The sequence below is a fragment of the Tiliqua scincoides genome, chromosome 1 (genome assembly GCF_035046505.1).
Source record: "Tiliqua scincoides isolate rTilSci1 chromosome 1, rTilSci1.hap2, whole genome shotgun sequence".
Classification (NCBI taxonomy): Eukaryota; Metazoa; Chordata; class Lepidosauria; order Squamata; family Scincidae; genus Tiliqua; species Tiliqua scincoides.
The window spans coordinates 121712383-121733033 of NC_089821.1; the positions used below are offsets into that span (position 1 = coordinate 121712383).

Below are 20651 nucleotides of genomic sequence, written 5' to 3' on the forward strand. Positions count from 1 at the left end.
TACCCCTTCTAACACTCATGGTTGTATTACTGTACCATTATTAGAATATCTCTGGCCCGTGGTAGCTTCCACTTGCATTGTTCTACTTCCTGATTCCTCATGTCAGAGAAATAAGGCATCACTGTCATTTTGTGAACCTGAAATGATCCATTCTCTGTGTAGAAAGAAGATAAGAAACCTGCCTGATCAGCTAGGTGCCTCTCCTGGTATTGTGCCTTAGGTGTCTTAGCCTAATGAAGCTTCCCCAGGCTCTTAAACTGTGCTTCCAGCAAACTGGAAGCACACTTTCCAACCATGTCAGGAGTCTCGGAGAGGCTTCTGTGAGGTCCTAGATGTGCATGAGGCTCTGCACTTGGGGCATTTGCACCTTTCCATTAATGGCAGGTCTGCCATTGCCCTGATGCATGTGAAATCTCATACATTTATAATGCCAAGTAAGAACAATAGAAGCTGAAGGAAAACATGTGATATTAATTTCCCCTATTGAAAGCAGAACTAATCAGCTTGTGAAAGATGCATTTTGTCTTGAGACTCCTTTCTTTTCTGATGCAGGTGATAGAGCGGTGTGCTGACCCTGAAGAATTGCTGCTTAATTACCTAAGAAAGGGACGTATCCTTTGATGCATGTTTTTGTGACTTGGTTCAAAATGAAAGGTTATATTAGAAACAAAACCAACATCATTGAGAAAATAAAGCTTTTGTTTTTGCTTACTAAGCTAGTTTAAATGTGCCAGTTTTGTACTAATGGCAGAGAAGGGCAGCTGTCGTATCTTTTAATAGTTAGTGCAGAAGAGAGAATGCTGGCTGGTGCAGCTCTCTCACCTTGCACATTTCAAGTTGCAAGTCTCTAAAATTCCTTCTACTATACATCTGTTAAAGATATAGGAGCCTAAGGAAAGCTGCTACTCACATTCTGGCAGAGCAATGTGCTTTATGAAAGGTGACACACCGTAGAGTGCAGCCAGGCTGGTGCTGCAAGCAGCAAGTGGCCACAGTTGTCTGCCAGTGGCCCAGGAAAAGCCCTGGCATGGGTGAGTCAGGGTAAACAGTACATGCCCTCCCAAGCCCTCCAAAGGCCTCCAGAGGGCCTTCCGGCCAAAAACTGGAGATGGGGTTTAAAGGCCCTCAGAGGCCTCTGGAAGGGCCCTGGACAGCGGGGGGCGGGCGGCATGAGGTGGGGTGGGAAGGGTTGGAAGCCAGTGGTCCTAGCCCTGGGAAGCACCAGGGCCAAAATTGCCAGTATATAAGATTGCAAGCTTACCGTGCAATCCTATACATGCTTATGCAGAAGTAAATCCTATTTTGTTCAATGAACCTTGCTCCTTGGAAAGTGTGCATCAAATTGCAGCCTTAAACATTTTTAATGAGACAGCCCAGTTTTATTGCATCAGACAACGGATTGTGCAACAAGACAAGAATGGGCAGAGTACGAGTTAGCACAAACAAAGGTTTCAACACCTTTTAGACATTATTGCATAACTGGGAATCGATCATAGAGACAGATTGTTTGAACAGGAGATGGTCCTTGATAACTACTGAAAACAAGAGACAATGGGGATGAATTTTTTCCCTTGGCATCGCTTTTAAGTTGATGTGACTGAAACAAGCTCATGGTTTTCCTGTTTATCCCGCCTCTTTCCCCCTTTTCTTTTGCTCCTTTGTGTCAATTTTTAGATTGCTTGTCCCTGACGCAAGGAAGTCCTTTCACACAGTGTAAAGTGCCGTGAGCATTGATGCTGTTATAGGAAAACATACAATAATAACCATATAAGGTTTCTACTGGTAGTACCCTCTTGGTTTCTCAAAAATCATTTAAGCCTTTCTTATACTGCCTCGTCTTAGGAGAACAGATCCTTGGCTTTCAACTGTTTTTATGTATTTCATTTTAGGAATTATGCTTTAAATTTTGGTATTTTGCTCTTTGTGTTGTGCTTTTGTATGAATTGTTTGTGTTATAGTGCGCAACCTTCTGGATGGAAAGGTGGGATGAATGACAGCCCAATCCTATGCATGTCTACTCAGAAGTAAGTCCCCTTAGAATCACTGGAACTTACTCCAAGGAAAGTGTGGATAGGATTGGTCTGTGGGTAACTACAGCATAGCTAGCGCAAAAGACCATACTTACTAACAATAAAATAACTACAGGCAGCTCAAGCATCACAGATGATCTGCAAACATGAATTTTCACAGGAAACACAACTGAACGAAAATTAGTCTACCTAAGGGCGCAATCCTAACCTGCGCTGGAGCAGGCAAGCCAAGAGGCTTGCGCTGCATCCAACGCGGGATTGCAGCGGGCAGCGGCTCAGCCACAGGCAAGGGGAAGCTGTTCCCCTTACCCGTGGGTAAGGGCTGCGTGCCCCTGTGGGTCTCCTTGGACCCGTGCCACCTCCGGAGGTGGCGCAAGTCTGAGAAGAGTGGAGCAGCTTGAAGTTGCTCCGCTTGCCCCGGGGATGGGGGTTGGGATCCGGCATAACTGGGATCCAGCCTGCCCTCCCCCCGCCCTCCCCCTGCCCAGTAATGCCCCCTCCCGCCCCTTCCCCACACCCCCCATGCCTACCTTTGCTGCTTGTGCCGGCGCACTTGTGCCAGCACAAGCAGTGGCATGGGAGCCGAAGTGGAGGCTTCTGCCTTCGTCTGCACGTCGGCGCATCTGGATGCGCCGATGCAGCTCCCGCCTAAGGAGGTGCAAACGTGCTTTACGGCACGTTTGCAACTCCTCCGGAGCACCTATGCTGGCATAAGTGCCGGTTAGGATTGCTCCCTAAGATGTTCAATTAAAAATATTCACACTGTGATAATCTAATAGATATGTGAAGTACCTCCCTGAATGTAGCTACTAGCTCAGGGGTCGGCAACCCGTGGCTCCGGAGCCGCATGCGGCTCTTTCAGCCGTCTGCTGCGGCTCCGGAGTCTGGGTGAAAGTGGCAAAGGGGGTGACAGAGCACCTTGCTCTGCCCCAGCGCTCCCCATCCTAAGGCTTATGAAATGAGAGGGAGGCGCCTCCCCTTTCCATGCCTTTTCTCAGCCTGGTTGGGGGGAGCGAGCTGTGCCGCGTGGACTCAGGTGAGGGGTGCCCCCAGCCACTGCTGCCACTGCTGCCTCCTCTCCATCCTGAGATGCGCCGTCCTCCTCTCTGCCTGCGCCCCGCTTGGCTCCCTTCTGGCAGGACCTCTTCCGTGTCTTGGAAAGGCCGCCTTTCTAGTCCCCCCCTGCTTCAGTCAGCAGCTCCCCCGCCAGCAAGGCGGCCTCAGGGGGCACTCACTGTTGCCTTGGGTCCTGCACTCATCTTACCTTAGGCTGCAATGCTATCCACTCTTTCCTGGGAGTATGCCCCATTGGCTATAATGAGACTTACTCCTGAGTAGACATGCATAGAATTGTGCTCAAAGGCTGCAGTCCTAGCCACACTTTCCTGGGAGTAAGCCACTCTGGCTATAATGACTTACTCCTGAGTAGACATGCATAGGATTGTGCTCAAAGGTTGCACTCCTAGCCACACTTTCCTTCGAGTAAGCCCCTTTGGCTATAATGAAACTCTATAATGAGTAGACATGCATAGGCTTGGGCTCTCATGCTGCAGTAAGCTCCATTGACTATAATGGAACTTACTTCTGAGTAGACGGGCATAGGGATTGTGCCCTTATTTCCCACTAGCACAGGACTGCACCATGGGGTTGGTTTTCATCCTTGGGGTTTGGGAATGCAGTTTTGTGCCTGGGATCTTTTCATTGCAATACAACGTGTTGTTACACAATGATTGTATAATATACTATCAGACACATAGAGGCGATGCTCCCATAGCTGAAATTCCTCAGGTTAAATAAAGGCAGGAATGTGGCACAAAACATTACTTCATTAAGAGCACAATCCTATGCAGGTCTTCTCAGAAGTAAGTCCTATTGTGTTCAATGGGTCTTACTCCCAGGAAAGTGTGGATAGGATTGCAGCCTTTGAGCAGAATCCTATGCATATCTACTCAGAAGTAAAAAAAAAAACTATATATGCAGTGTTATCTTCATTTTAGATGTCAAAAGGGTTTTGTGGCTCCCGAGGTTTTCTTTTCTCTGGAAAACGGGTCCAAATGGCTCTTTGAGTGTTTAAAGTTGCCTACCCCTGTACTAGCTAGTAACAAGCCTTTGCTTTATTTTTTCTTTTCTTGATTTTTCCCTCTCAGTGGGGGAAAAAAATGATACAAAGGATGCTCTGAAAAATTTTTTAAAATATTCAACAGGAGGTATTGTTTGCTTTCCTTAACGATATTGTGTGAGTCCGCCTTACAGGAACTAAGTATGGCTGTGGAATAGGAGGATGTGGAGCCTGCACTGTGATGATCTCTACATACAACCCAGATACTAAGGAGATACGGTATCCTTAAAGAAAGGGAAAGATATCGGGCACATCTAGTAAACTATCCACATTTCAACTTCATATCATTTTTATATGTGTTCGCTGATGCCACTTTCATGCAGATCATCCTGGAAATTGCAGTTTGGTGTGTATATGCTGTGAATTCTCTCTCAGAGAGTGGAAAAAATGGCTTGCTCACTCTTTGGTTCAGTGATTTCAGAGTTTCTCAGGGCACTCTGACAAGGTGTTAAAATTGTCAAGGCACAACATCCGTTTTTTTACAATTGACAAGGTACAGGCTCTGCATTCCCCACATTCCCCAATGGCTCTACTAATAAATAACCCTCCCCCAAATTCCTGTGATACACCAGTGGACCATTCGTGGCACCCCAATGTGCCACAGCACATTAAGTGAAAATAGCTGCTTTGGATATTATTTTCCTTACTTTTCAACTGTTTTAAATTTGACAGTAGCACTGACCTCCTGACAGAGTGCTGGAAATTGTGGCTGATGAGGGTGTGGGAGCCTCTGTGGTTATAAAGTAATGGCGTGGGGGTTTGTATGAGTACCAGGTTGTTTTTCAGAGCATCAAGGACTGGCTGAAGGTATATTGCTACCCTAGACAAAATTAATGTTCTTTCTGCATCCTATCGTGTTGTCTGTATGGGTGAGGTCAAATCTGAACTCTCCTTAGTGGTTTTTTTTCTGATTGTAGCTGTTTTCCCCAGATCCTTATCTGAATGAATAAAAGGCTACCCACTCTTGCCTGTCTGGGCCCAGACCCAAGGTGCTGGTCAGTGGTGAGGGGTGTCAACTGTGTTCTTCTTGGTGGGTTTTCAAGAGCAGCTAGTGTCTTTTACATTCTGGTAGCCAAGGGCACATCCTGTACTCTCTATTAGTTTGGGTTGACTCTAAGGGCATGCATGCAGAGCTGAAGCTGACTTTGGCAAGCACCATACATTGGAATCTGAATTCTCCTTTACCTTTCAAAGGCATTATCCAGCCAACTCCTGTCTGCTTCCATTGTGCTCATTGTATGGTGCTGCAGTAACCACCGTGGAAGGAGTAGGAAGCACGAAAACCAAGCTTAATCCAATTCAGGTGAGAGTAAAAGGCTATGGAATGACCACCTGGGAGGCTGCCAATTTGGGCACTGGACCTGCTTCAGAAATCTAGCTGGTGAAACTTTATATGAAAAGGAAACAATGGGAAAAGCTGCCCCTGCTTTATTTCTGCACGGCAGGCTGATGCCAAAGGCCTAGGATCAGGGCCAGAAAAATAGAAGTGGCATATAGGGGTAGATAGTGTTGCCCCATCTGACAATTTTTAATTATGCCCCAGATTTAGCACACTACAGTGGAGGTGTTCAGTAGGAGCCATCACCAAGTATCCCTAGAAAAAGATGGAAGTTAAAGTTCACAATTCTCTATTCCTTTTCCTGCCCTCTTGTGCGAAATTCTTTAGCCTCTAATTTGGGTCCAATAAAGAAGATAGGCCCACACCAGAAGGTAGCATTTCTGAATAGCCCCTCAGTTGAGATGCGTTTCAAGAGACAAGCTTGTTTTTGTTCCAGCAAAGACTTGCAAAATGCCATGGTTCCCAGTGTGGCTTCTGCACTCCTGGAATGGTGATGTCTATGTATTCGCTGCTCAGGAATCACCCTGAACCCACCATGGAGCAGATATCGGCAGCTCTGGATGGTAGGCTGACTTTCTCCAAAATTTTTCTTAGAACTTCATAGCAACGGTATATAGTAGACATGGGTGGGGCCTAGCTGCGAGCAGAGTCAGTCATCTTCATGTGGCTCTGTGGTTTGCATTTTCTGGTAGCTGTCGCTTTACATGAACCTAGGAGCCCAATCCTATCCACACTTTCCTGGGAGTAAGCCCCATTGACTCTAATGGGACTTATTTCTGAGTAGACATGCATAGGATTTGGGCTATAAGACTCTTCTCTTGGCTTGTATGCATTGAATGGGAGATTGCTTTGGAGTTTGCAGAGGCGCCGGGCAAGCATTGTCCTTGGATGATCCTGTCTGCAATTCCACTGTCTCTCACTGTGAAAGAAATAAGGGACAGAAATGGATGCAATGGCCACCCCATGTTACTTCTTGACTTTTGCATATTTTTGTTCATTTCTATTGTATCAACTAAAAACTAGACAACCAACTTTTTAAAAGTAAAAAAGGTTTTTAAAAAACTTACAAAAATTCCAAATTTTAAACAACGTTTAAAAGGGCTGCCCACAAGTTCAAGACATATTGAAAAGAAGAAAGGTGAACATGTTGGATGTAAACATCCATACCCTTCGAGATCCACCAGAAAAAAATGCCATCATGAATTAACAATCAATTTTATTCATAGAGGCATTTTCCCCTGCTTATTAAAAAGTCAGAAGGATATATGAAGATGAATCTAGCTCTTCATCTAAATTTTAGGACCTTTCATTCCAAGGTTCAATAGTGCCATTCAGACAATTTATGAAATTGTACTTTAAATGTTTATCTCCATATTCTTTCTGTATTTGATCACTTCTTTCAGGTAATCTGTGCCGTTGCACGGGATACAGACCTATAATTGACAGCTTCAGTGCTTTCTCTCCGGTAAGATACATAAATACATCACTATTAACATTATCCAATTCATGAATACTTGACAATCTGCAAGTAGGATCACATTTGCAAATGTGATTATCACCCGTCCCTAAGGGTAAAGTGTATCTAAAAATAGAAATGAAAATGTGTTACAGTGGCAGAAAATGGATACAACTGTCCACATTTTGTCTTAAAAAGCAAAATTCTGCCCCATCATGAATGCAGAATTCTGTGAAAAATGGAGTACTTTGTGAAAAACCTCACTATGCATGAAATCTGGACTTTTGGTTACATCAGGCATTCTGTTGCATGTTGAATGCTTTGATCCCGACATTTCCTGAGTGTCTGGACCTTAGGAGCATAGTCTGAAACAGGGATGGCAGCCAGAATCCAGCTGATCTAGATATAGCTCCCCATACTTATCACTATGGGAGCCCTGCACCTGGTTGTGTAAAGTCCAGGCTTGGTGCAGCCAGTGGCATAGCTAACGAACGTGTAGCCCGGTGCGGAGCTCAAAACGATGCCCCAGAAGTGATGTCTGATGTCTGATGATGTTACAACCAGAAGTGACATCACGCATGGACTTTTTAAAAAGTGCAAATTGGGGGGAAACCTGCCGCCTCCTCCCCCAGTGGTCCACCACCCACTTGATCTGCCACCTCCCCCCAGCCAGTGGCATAGCTAAGGCATCCATCTGCTATCTGGGATCAAAGAAGATTTAATAGACCCCCTACATGACAAAATCAGATTTAAGTAAATAAATAAAAAGTGTGCCCCCTGATTGGTTCAAGACACTGTGCTGAGGTGAAAAGGGACAGTTATTCTCTCCCTGCTAAATATAAGAAGAGCACCACTTGAAAAAGTGCCTCTTTATCAGTTAGCAGGAGTAGCTGTATTTCATACATGTATTTCATATAAGATGATGGTATTATTCATACATACCAAGATTTTCACCATTTTGGCCACTAGTGTCAAGCTCAACTTGTTGCCCCCCTAAAGCTTGTAGCACGGTGCGAATGCTGCCCTCTGCACCCCCCTTAGCTACGCCACTGGGTGCAGCTGCCTTATTTGGCATAGGAGAGGGACTGCAGTTAAGTTACTGTGAAGGGAACTGAGCCTTGAGCCTAGAAGTCTTGGACTGTGAATGGAGAATGTTCTAGCAGGCTGCATCTTCTCTTGAGACTAAAACAAGGGACAGTGATCCCTAGCAATACAGTTTTCTCTATACCCAAGTTACACAGGCCTGGTTGAACAGAGGGCATGGACGTTGTTTGCTTGAAAAATGTTGTGTATACCTGTTCCTCTGCTAGAGGCCAAAGGAACAGTCATTGTGGTTTAGAAAGTGAATAGATAGTAAGCATTAAGAACTGCATATGATTGTCTTGCCCTATATTAGTGTATAGAAAGATTGATTTGTCTGATCAATTAGTCTGAGGTTTTGCTCTTTGTATTTTCTTCGATGTATCATTTTGCAATAAGGACTGTTCAAATCTTTTATGTAAAAGTCTTAAGCCTGAATAAAGTTTTGATGATAAAAGAGAGAGTAGGCAAAGGCGCTTTTGAAAACACCAATGTATTTCTTTGAAGCAGCAACCACAGGATTGCATTACTTATTTTAGGAATGCTGCCCGATGGCAGGTAGTGGGAAGTGTTGCTTGGATAAAGGAGAAGAAGCTGAGGAGGAGAAAGAAAGTGAAAGAGAAGAGCCATCGTTGTGTTCTAAGAAGGGAAACCGGGTGAGCTACTCCTCTGTCATTCCATATTTCTAATGAATGACCATATGTAACCTTTTGCAAGTGCCAGTGAGTTTAAGTCTGCAGTTGACCTTGGTATGCCATGTGATGAAATCTTTTCTCTGGGATTTGCTATCTCCTAGTCCAGAGATTCTCAGACTGGGGTGTCACAACACCCAGCCTGAGAAGCCCCGCCACTGGCCCCTTAAGGGGTGGGCGACAAAACTGAAAGTGACTTTTTTCTTTTTTTAAACTTTTGCAAGTACGAGAAGCCCTGTGGAGGGCTTCCCAGACCCCCTGGACCCTCCAGTACTGCAGTGCTTACCTCAGGTCTCAAACTCCTGAGGTGTTTGAGAACCGAGGTGCAGCAGTATTTTTTTTCCCCTTGGTTGCATGGTTTGCTTCAAAGTCATAAGGGTTAGACTCCATTTCAACAGCTTCTGATTGGCCTCCTTGGTGCAGTGCAGAGAGGGCAGTTTGTAGCAGGAAACTCCTTTCTCACAGGTACGGTTGCAGATTTTCCTCATTATACATGTTGCAAAAACATTCTGTCTCCACCGCAGGCCAGTGAGATTCTCTCTGAGACAGTACTTGTTAATGGGAGGGAATTCCTTTGCTCATCCCTCTTGCAGCAGAACTACCCCAATGCCTCAGTCTGAAATATTGGTATTTAGAAGTAAAGGTTTGTCAAAATCTGGAGCTTGCAGAACAGGGTGGGTGATGCGTTTCACCTTTGCTATGTTCAGCTGAGCACTGGCAAAATGGGGAAGGATAGAGGCAGAGTCAGCTACTAGTGTTGTAGTTCACTGAACACCTAACTTAGGTGGTTGTTTAGGAAAAGGGTGCCTGTTCACTATCCCTTGATTTTCAGAAAGTGCCAATTTTTGTAGTGGTTCCAAAGCCTGTTCGACCCAGAAATGAATAGGCATTGTGGCAATGATGCCTTTCTTAAAACACTTTCAACTCACTTCAGAATGAATGTTTTAGCTAAAGTCAGCAAAAATTGTTACTTAAGAGAAGTAGGGAAAATACTGCTTAGAGAACAGTAAGGAAGTGGTCTCCTTTAGAGACCGTACATAGAAACTAAATTCTAAGATAATGTTTATGGAGAACCAGAACTACCACCAGAGATTGTCCCATGAGTTCTGAGTGCAGCTGAGGGTAGTGATAGACCCATACATTCTCCCAGTCTGTAGAAACATCCTGTCAGATAGGAGCAATGACAGTGCCTTGCACTGGGCCCCCAATAGTGTCCCCCACCTGCCCCATGAGGGTGTATTGGGCAGTACCACTGCCAATGGCCCTGAGGTTTCATGGTCAACCCTACCAGGCAAGCCCTCTGCTGTGTGTGGCCCCTTAGCCAGTTCCTGACCTGATCTGACCATTCACCTGATGTCACCAGTAGATGGGAACAACTCTGAAGGAGCCCATCTCTGAAGGATACCACAGCTACAAAGAATAGCAGTGTTTTGCCAGGCCATAATTAGTGGTAAATCTATATCCAGCACAGGCTCTTGTCATATTCAGCCCTAGCACAAAGGTTTTCTACCCAGAGAAGCAAATGTGGGCTAAATATTTAACAATACAAAATACCAGGTCACCCAAGGGAGTGCTGTGATTTCATTTGACGACTGCAGGCCTACAATGGATATGCATATGGTAGGTGTCATGTAACAGTTGAGTGAAGCTTTTTTAATGGTTCCTTTCCAAAACTATGTGTTGTAATCAGCCGTGTTCTTACAAAGGGGATTTTCAGAACATGCCTGATAAATTGATATTGGTCTATAAATGCATTGATAATTGATAAATTAAAGATCAATAAGTCACCAGGTTCAGATGGCATCTACCCAAGAGTTATTAAGGAACTGAAGAATGGAGTTGCTTATCTTTTAACTATAATTTGTAACTTGTCCCTTAAAATGGCCACAGTGCCAGAGGATTGGCTATTGTCATGCCAATCTTTTAAAAAGGAAGGAGAGGGAACCCAGGAAACTATCTGTTCCAGGTAAGATGGTAGAAAACCTCATTAAAGATAATATCTTAAAACACATAGAAGAACAAGCCTTGCTGAGGGAGAATCAACATGGCTTCTGTAAGGGTAAGTCTTGCCTCACGAACCTTTTACAATTCTTTGAAACGGTCAACAGGCATGTGGATGCAGGGGAGCCTGTGGATATTATATATCTGGATTTTCAGAAGGCATTTGACATGGTCCCTCACCAAAGGTTGCTGAGAAAACTTCACAGTCAGGGAATAAGAGGACAGGCCCTCTTATGGATTAAGAGTTGGTTGAGGTCCAGGAAACAGAGAGTGGGTGTCAGTGGGCAATTTTCACAATGGAGGGAGGTGAAAAGTGGTGTGCCCCAGGGATCTGACCTGGAACTGGTGCTTTTCAACTTTTTCATAAATGACCTGGAGATAAGGATAAGCAGTGAGGTGGCCAAGTTTGTGAATGACACTAAACCTTTTTGGGTGGTGAAGAGCGGAATGAATTGTGAAGAGCTCCAGAAGGATCTCTCCAAACTGGGAGAATGGGCAGCAAAATGGCAGATGCATTTCAGTGTAGGTAAGTGTAAAGTAATACACACTGAGGCAAAAAATCCAAACTTCACATATAACCTAATGCGGTCTGAGCTGACTATGACTGCTGAGGAGAGATATCTTGGGGTGCTGGTGGACAGCTTGATGAAAGTGTTGACTCAGTGTGTGGTGGCAATGAAGAAGGCCAATTCCATGCTAGGGATCATTAAAAAGGAGATTGAGAATAAACGCTTAATATAATGCCATTGTACAAATCGATGATATGGCTGCACCTAGAGTTTTGTGTTCAGTTCTGGTCCCCACATCTTAAAGAGCATGTAGTGGAACTAGAAAAGGTGCAGAAGAGGTGACCAAAATGATTACTGGGCTAGGGCACCTCTCTTATGAGGAAAGTATGTTGTGTCTGAGGCTCTTCAGTCTAGAAAAGAGGTGTCTGAGGGAGGACATGATTGGGACATATGAAATTATGGAGGGGATCAATAGAGTGGATAGAAGGATGTTCATTTCCCTCTCACACAACACCAGAATTAGGGAACATCCTCTAAAATTGAGTGTTGGGAGAGTCAGAACAGACAAAAGAAAATTTTTCTTTACCCAGCATATAATTAATCTGTGCAACTCCTTGCCACAGGATGTGGTGATGGCATCTCATCTAGATGCCTTTAAAACGGGATTGGACAGATTTCTGGAGGAAAACTCCATCACAGGTTACAAGCCATGATGGGTGTGAGATTAGCTGGTCGCTCATCATTCCCCTGGGTAAACCCTAGCTGCTGTCATAGGTCAACTGGGATCTGCATCAGCGATATCACTGGTGCAAGTCCACATTGACTAGTGAAGGCGAATCCAGCCTGGGAAGGAATGGGCTGCTGCCAAAGCCACCTCCTTCCTGGGCCTGATCTGCTGTCTTCCTTGTTCCTATCACCTCCCCATTCTGCTTGGCAAGGATCAACTTGTGGGTCTGTGCTATCCAGCTGCCTTGACCTGTTGAGGTTGGCTATGCAAGACTAGATTTGTTTTGTCTTAGTGGCTTGGAGTCAGATGGTATGCCCAATGAGTTCCTGGGGGAGGCAGACAGCTAGGACTGTTTCCCCCAACTTTGTTCCCTGCATGTTGCTTGGGTTTTAGTTATCACCTGCTGCAGTTGTCTTTGTTAACTTTGATAACTTTAATAAAGTGACCCAGTTTAACTCCAAGCCTCTGTCTGGGGTCGTGATGGGGGGGGGGTGCGAGAGTAATACATTCAACAGGAAGCTGCAGCTGATCACAGCTCCCTGTCGAGTGAATCCGCATAATACACACATTTGCAACACAGGTTTGTCACATTCACGTAAACAATGCAGGTCATATATGTGTTCAGTTTTCCTCAGATGGGTGGAAAAAGAATCCTAATCACTTCAGATTACCCTCCTCCAGACAATGTCAATATTTAATTATTTTTACCTTGTACCATTTTATGCTTCTAAATGTACAGTTAAAATATTTGACATGCATACCTAAAAGTGTAATGCATGAAGTGGCTCAAACCAGGCAAATTTTGTTGCTACTAAATTGTTACATTTAGTGCTAGTGTTGTACTAGCTGCTGTGCCCTGTGCAGAGGCTTGTGATCTGCACACTTGCACCACAAAGATCAGACCAATGGCCCCCAAATAACCCAGGTTATGCAGCAGAGAGAAGAACCATATTGACTATCTACAGTTCAGAAATTCAAGCCAGTGTTGCACAAGTTTGAAGTGAGGTAAAATTGCACTGCAAATATGTTATATGGGGGGAGGGGAAGCTATCACATGGACAGACTCGGTCTGCTGTAAGTGTCCCAGAGGTTGGTAGAGTGCAGGGACCAGGCTACAGGGCTTCACAACATTCACCAACACGTTCTCTTGCATGAACCACAGCTCCATGCAAAACACAGAGTTCAATCCTGAATGGCAGCAACTGTTACCCTGTACATGCCTGATCTCGTCTGATCTCAGAAGCTAAGCAGGGTCAGGTCTGGTTAGTACTTGGATGGGAGACCACCTGGGATTACCGGGTGCTGTAGGCTTATACCATAGTCTTTCGAGACTGAAGGTTGCCAACCAATCCTGAATGGTTCAACCTGACTGGTGAGGTAAGCAGTTGCCAGTAGAAGTTCATGCCTCCATAAACCAGTAAGTCTCTGAGATGCCATTGTGTTTTTTAATCTTTACACCATAGTTTATTCTTTGGGAAGGCCCCATATTCATCATTAAGGACTTGTTCACGTGGTCACTTCGCTCAACAGCAGCTGCAATTTTCCATCTACTCAGCCTGTCTTCTTCTTCTTTTTTGCCTCATTGGCACATGGCAGAGTGCACCAGCTGTGAGCAACCATCACACGCTGAACTCAGCCATGTTGTGTCCCTTGTTGGAGGACATGTCAGGGCAGACATTTAAAACAGCAAATAAATAAATACACTCATTCCAGAGCATTTTAAGGCATATCTCTGGAAAAGCTACTGTGATATGCATAAAGCCAGCCCAGGCTGAATTTAGCAGATAGCAGCAATATATGTAGTTCTGGAAGTTTACTGTATCTGAACTTCAGTACAGGCTTACTGGCAACTACATAGGTTTTTAGCAACTAGTAAATAGGCTAAAAGTGCTCCATGACTGACTCCAAGATATGAATGCTGCTGGGCCATTCCAAAGAATAAGCTGCATTTGACGGAAAGCTAAATGTACATGTTATCTGAAAACTGCAGCTGCCTGAAGGAAGGAAATATTCCATGCCTCTAGAAGATTCACCCATGCTTACATCTAGATATCTGGGTGGACAATGGTACATTGGTGGGTCACTCTTGGAGTACATACGCTGCTTTTCCGCTTCCCAGAGTTTTAAGCATGAATTTCTTTTCCCATAGATGTGTTCAGGTCTATGCAAGCCGGAAGAATTCCAGCCCAAAGACCCAACCCAGGATTATATATTTCCTCCTGAACTAATGGTAGGAAAGAAACCAGTTACCTGAGCTTATTGTGATGGTTCTTTAAAAGACTAGCAATAAAAAAGGAGGGAGAGAGAGAGAGAGAGAGATAAATGACAGCACATAATATGTTCATTTAGGGAGGGCGTGAGTGGAATTCCTTGTTATTGTGACAAAACATGTTGCCTAAACTTATGACTACCTGTAATTATAAATGCAGACATGGAAAGAGAACTTCCAGAGAGGAATCAGCAGACAGGATGGATACCTGCCCATTTTTCTCTAAAAATACCCTCCTTTCCCATCTCACAGCCCACCAGGAGAAAAACAGTATTAAAGAACTGGGCAGGGTGTGGGGGTACTTGAAAGTGAGAATGCACACATGGGGGAATTTTTGAGCATCCCATCTCACTGACTGATTCTCCCCAGAAAATGCTTCTCAGGGTTTTGAGGGCATAATAGGGTTGAATACCCATACCTCCTTCAAAACATGCAGTTCCATTCTATGTTCCTGGTTTGCTTCTATCTCCCTCCCTTTTCTCTATAAAATAGAAGATTCATATCATAGTTCTCTGGTTATATGGCCTGTTGCCATCCCTGGCCCTGCATTATTTGCTATTAATACAAATCAAAACTCTCTGAAATTGGATTCTAATTAAGCTTTTTTTGGCATGTGCATTTGTTTGTTAGGAAAAGGTACAAAGCACTTACAGTTTTCTTATATTACAGTCAAAATAAATTTGGACTGCACAAAAAGCACGCTTGATTCTTGTGAGCCATGTCAATCTGCTTTCTGCTTGCTAAATGCAAACCGAAAGCAGATCATCCAGCAGCTTACCAGGCTCCTTGTACAGTCTCCTCAAACAAGGAAATTCAGGACATCATTGCAGGAAGTGACATCATTAAGCAGATGATGGCCAGAAATAAGCACTTTCTTCTCCCATAGAAACAAACTTGTTGCAAATGATAGAATAGAACATGTGCAAATCTTGTTCATATTTTCAAGATGAGAGACAGCCCAATTATCAAGCTGGGAGAGAACGATTATAACGGAGGCTGGAGAAATTGCTTCTGAGGGCCACATTCGACCTGCCGGCCTTATGTTTGTCATCTTTGGTCTGATGTATTGGGCGGGGTGTTTCTTCACAGAGAATGGCTATGGAGGATCAAGGAAGAACTCTGGTTTTCAATGGAGAGAGGACTACATGGATTTCTCCTGCATCACTGCAAGAACTTCTTAACCTGAAGGCCAACTACCCAAATGCACCCCTTGTTGTTGGAAATACAAGCGTAGGTGTGTAAGGGTCAGCTGTGAGTGAGCTCAATATACAGGTTGAGACTCATTATTCTTGAGGGTTCTGTTCCAAGAACTTATGTGGATGGCAAAAAAAAACCACACTATAGCAAATCAATTTAAAAAACAAAGTCTCTTTGTTCTGGTGATTTAAAAACAGCCTTGCTGACCTTTGTAATGCACACAGAGACAATCAGTCTCTCTCCAGGAGCTTAGGCTTCACTAGGAGGCAGCAATTCCTCCCTTCACCAGGAGCCCCAGGCACGGGGAAAGAATGGAGAAAGTGATGATCACTGCCCTTTAGCCTTCTTTCACATGCTCAGGGGGAAGGCAGGAGTGAAGTCTGCAGAGAGAATGATAGATGGATTGTCAGCCCACTGCTCTCTCTGGCATTATTACACAACTGTTTTCCTTTGATTTAAAGGGCCCTGCTCATCAGCTTTGAGATAGAAAAATCTGTGGATACTTAGGTTATACCTGTAATCACTTGTATGACTGTCTCTCTGCAACAGTAAAGAGCAGTTTTTTTTTAACTGTGATTTTAAAGGGGTACATTTTTCCCTTCTCCAGGGATCAGCACATTCCTTCTCATTTACAGGGGCCATTCGTGTTGAGTCAAATCCGCGTATAAAAAATCCGTGTATAACAAGGCTAGACCTGTACTGCTGTCTCTGTTGGAAGCCACTGAAAGCTGTAGGTGAAAAGAAGCTCTCAGCTGGGTTCCAACGCTTAGAAATATGTTGCAATGTGTTACACACACACCTTGGCAAGTGGCCCTGATTCAATAACTCCACTGGAAATAGAAGCCTGGCATAGCAGTCATCAGTTCCACTTGTCATAGGAAACACCTCAGACTAACTTCAGTTAAAGCCAGACCGACACTTTCACTTTCAGTGAAATGAAGTGGTAGAGTTCTGATGTGCCATAGACTGGACTGTACCACTTCAGATAGCAAATGTGGAATATTTTGAATGCTCCTTTATGCCAGAAAACAAAATAAGCAACCTCCCTATAAAAAGAAAACCAACACACTGAGGGGAAGGTGATTGGCCAACCTTCTTCTTTTGTGCTAGTTTTAAACTTCCTGGGAGTATTAATAATGGAGAATATTAAATTATGAATATTCAGTCTGAGGGGTAACTAGACATGGCAGCAGATTCAATTGTTAAATGGATTATTTGGGCAACCCAATTTTGTGAAATGCCACTGCAAGTCCTAGCGTGGTGTTACAAAAGGCACACAGCTGTCTTGTGCTGCAGAACAGCTGGTGTAAATAGCTAGAGCAGTGGTTCTCACACATTTAACACTGGGACCCACTTTTTAGAATGAAAATCTGTCAGGACCCACCGGAAGTGACATCATCAAGCAGGAAAATTTTTAACAATCCTAGGCTGTAATCCTACCCACACTTACCCAGGAATAAGTCCCATTGACTGTCATTGTTAAAAGAATATACATAGTAGCTTGTTAAAAGTACAGGTCTGTAACATTTCCCCAAATGTAGTCACATACCATGGGAGCATCAAGTCTAATATATTTTTTTAAAATATTGAAGTGAATGGGGACCCACCTGAAATTGGCTCGTGACCCACCTAGTGGGTCACGACCCACAGTTTGAGAAACACTGAGCTAGAGGCCCCATGTACATACCAACAGCTTAACCATGCCATGCCGCACCAACAGGTAGGTTGGTGGTTGGAGCAGATTGTGGGCAATTTGGGGGTGGATCCGGGCAGGGAACAAGGTGGACAGAGTCAATTTGCTGGCGGGAGGTGTGGATTTTGGCAGCAGTCATGTACTCAAGATCCTATCCCCTTCTCCCAGACCAGTACATTCCACTGAAGCTCCTTGGATTATGCCAGCTAAATAACTGGCATAGGTCCAAAGAGACCCGGTGGTGGCCAGGCAGCTTATGAGGGGGAAGCAAATGAAAAAAATATTTTTACATACTCTCTGAAGCCATTTGATTGCTCCTCATAGAGAGCATGTGTTCCATTGCATTGCATAGGCTGGTGGGGAATAGGATTGGAGCAATAGGTGCACAAAATTTACACAATTCTGCTAGCAGTTCTAAAAATCTATATCTAAATGTGACTGTGGCAGACTCACATCTCCAGGTGTAGCGGGAAGATGGTGGAAGGGGTAGCTGGGGAGAAAGCAGTGGAGAAAGGAATGGTTTTACCCCCTCTTCCTGCTGCTTTTCCACCTGAAATCCCTGCCAGCCTCTAATTTAGAGCTCTTCAGTGAGACCACATTTGAAGATTCATTTCTGCTGCCCTGAATCGAGTTCTACTCTAACCTTGCTGACATCTGTTTCTGATTTTGTCTCCTTTAGGACTAGACATCAAAATTCTGGGTGCTTATTATCCAGTTTTTCTTTATCCTGCTCGGGTTCCAGATCTGCATATTGCCTCCATTGGAGACAATGGTAAGTCTCTTGAATGTACCCAAGAAGCGAAAGGTTGTCTTGACTAAATCTTGGTGAAATGAATGGAACAAGTTTGTTGTGACTTAATTTGGCTTCAGCAAGATGTAGTCAGGACTAACTTTAGCTAGACTGAGGCCCTTGTGGGTAGGTAATCATAATTTTTGTAGTTTTCAGGACTGCAGGAAGCCTTCCAAGCAGCCTGCAGCTTCTTCCTGGTTGCTGGAGGTCCTCATTTCCCCCAGTGTTTCCCCAGAATGCATCTCAATGCATTCCCTTCCTGGTTGCCATGTATTCTGGAGCAACATTGCAACTCTGAAAACGCAGCAATTTTGCTGCTCTAAGGCAAACAGAATGGGTATTTGCTAGGGAGTGAACAAGAATGTGCAAATTGGCACTAATACCAATTGTGCCAATTGGTATTAGTGTTACTATTCAAAATGTCATATATGCTTTGCTCAAAATCTTTTGGTTCCAGGGATCTTGATAGGTGCAGCAACTCGCTTGGCGCAGCTGAGAGAAATCCTGTTAGACATGGTTGCAGAACTCTCAGAGGAGAAGACAAAGATTTACCATGTTTTGCTGAAGCAGCTGAAAACACTTGCTGGAGAACAGATCAGGAGTTTGGCTGTAGGTTTTTCACGCTGTTTCCATTCACATGGTGCACCTCCTTGCATCTCCTTGTCCTAATTTCTGGTAGTTGTAACAGGTAGGGACAGTAACAGACCTTTTAGAGAAGGTCTGCTTGGCTCTGAGTCTTGTTCATGAAATTTATTGACTTTGATCCAGGGCCAGTCATTGGTTCATTTAATGCCCCACATGGATGTTTGAGTTCACATGTCTGTCCTCCACTCCAGATCCTATGTGTTATTTATATTTGGAGAGCATAGTAGAAGGATTCTCCCAGTTACCGTTTTTTCATCCACACGCACCCCATCCTGTCAGCATACTCCACCTGTCCTCCTAACCCCCCCTTTCTGACAGTGCAGCTAGGCATCTGTCATGGGCTCCCTTCTCCATACCCAAAGTATGATAGTAGCAGAATGATGGGGAGGGAAGAGACAACTGTTTCTGAAGATACCACTCTGACCACCCCTACCATTCATTACCGGACCCATCATCCCTCACCTCCCCAACCCATTCTATGGCACGTACTCCAAATATGAGTACTCAGCAGAATAGTTATGAGACACATAGGGTGCAATCCTATCCTGCGCTGAAACAGGCAAACCAAGAGGCTTACACTGTATCCAGTGCAGGATAGGGGCCAGAAGCAAGGGAAAACATTTCCCCTTACCTCCAAGGTAAGGGCTGCTGGCCCCTATGGATCTCCTTAGACTTGCGCCACCTCTTCCGGTGGCGCAAGTCTGAGGAGAGTGGAGCAGCTCGAAGCCGCTCCATTCTCCCTGGGAATGGGGTTTGGGATCTGGCAAAACTGCAGGATCCCAGCCCCGCCTCCCACTCTCTGTCCGCCCCTGGGGCCGCCCACCACCCGCCCTCCCCCTGCCCAGGAACGCCTCCCCCCTGCCTACCTTTCCTCCTTCCTACCTTTCAACCTGTGCAGAGGAAGCCGGCACGGGGGCTTGCATTGGCCTCCACAGGCTGGTGCTTCTCTGAGTACCGATGTGGCTTCTTCCTGAGGAGGTGCAAATGTGCCTTATGGCACGTTTGCGGCCCAAGTCAAGAGCAGGATTGCACCCATAGATAAGGAACTCATACATACTATATCCCCTTGCTTACACCCCAGCATACTGACATCCCCATTTGAAATGAATTGGTACTAGAACAGGAGGGATTTCACAAAGCATCTAGATGCGTAGAAGCAGGGAAAATAAGGCCTATCCCGAATAGACAATACTCTGGATTGTAGTGATGCTGATAAGGCTTTATTGACCACTTTTCCATATCAAGGTATAGGTATGGTCATTTTTACATACGTCACATTTTAAAATATGAAATATTCGAGCTATATTTAAGCAAATCTGTTCCACTTATTTGAAGATGGAAGTATGCAAAAATGGAGAACAAAGGGCCCAACCCTCTCAAACATTCCAGTGTTCAAGCAGCTGCACTGCAGCCCCCAAGGTAAGGGAACAAACATTACCTTGAGGAGGTCTCCATTATTGTCCTGCCACTGCAGGATACAGCCCACGCCCTGTTGGCATAGCTGCTTCAGCACTGGAAAGTTGGATAGGATTGGGCCCTCAGATATCTATCAAGGTGCTTGCGTTTTAAATCTGTATGGTATGTGTGAGAGGGGAAGTCAGTGATGATAATTAAATCCTATTGTTCATCCTCAGTCTTTAGGAGGACATATTGTAAGCAGAGGGTCAACCTGGGATCTGAACCCTGTCCTAGCGGCTGGAAAAGCTATTCTCAACCTGGCATCAATAGGTAAAAAGCAAAGGTCCCAATTACGTATGTTTTCGTATTGTGTAGGCCAACAGTGTTTGCAATTTACAGATACAAATTATGAGAATAATAAAGCCTGACATTCCCATGAAATTAACATTCTGAAGGTCTCCTTAAAATCTGTTAATAAGTCTTGATTTAGACACAGTGACAATGACATTTCTTTTGTAATTTCTTGGCTGACAGAAATACTATGTTTAGTGACTAGCAGGTTCCCTGAGCCAACTCCAGACAAGAGAAGGTCAGTTTGGCCCTTCCTCTCATCCCTGTCCAAGTCTGCATATTGACCTAGTATTGAGCACCAGACGTGCTAAATCACAACTATTTTTTCTTGCAAGGTGCCACACAATGGGGGACT

At 44.5% G+C, this 20651-nt stretch overlaps 1 protein-coding gene and 1 pseudogene across 1 annotated transcript in view; both read left to right on the top strand.

The window, feature by feature from the left end:
- Window positions 1-476: 476 nt before the first annotated feature.
- The window catches only part of LOC136659076 (aldehyde oxidase 3-like), a 63695-nt gene continuing 43520 nt past the window's right edge, over window positions 477-20651 (top strand). The window contains exons 1-12 of the mRNA XM_066636132.1: window positions 477-498; window positions 533-610; window positions 4272-4368; window positions 5344-5452; window positions 5925-6051; window positions 6892-6953; window positions 8564-8680; window positions 14103-14183; window positions 15312-15456; window positions 17792-17884; window positions 18360-18511; window positions 20182-20275. Of these exons, the coding sequence (XP_066492229.1) occupies window positions 547-610; window positions 4272-4368; window positions 5344-5452; window positions 5925-6051; window positions 6892-6953; window positions 8564-8680; window positions 14103-14183; window positions 15312-15456; window positions 17792-17884; window positions 18360-18511; window positions 20182-20275 (1141 nt within the window). The 5' untranslated portion in view covers window positions 477-498; window positions 533-546. The remainder of the gene's footprint in view (window positions 499-532; window positions 611-4271; window positions 4369-5343; window positions 5453-5924; window positions 6052-6891; window positions 6954-8563; window positions 8681-14102; window positions 14184-15311; window positions 15457-17791; window positions 17885-18359; window positions 18512-20181; window positions 20276-20651) is intronic.
- On the top strand, window positions 13148-13264 carry LOC136637518 (5S ribosomal RNA; annotated as a pseudogene).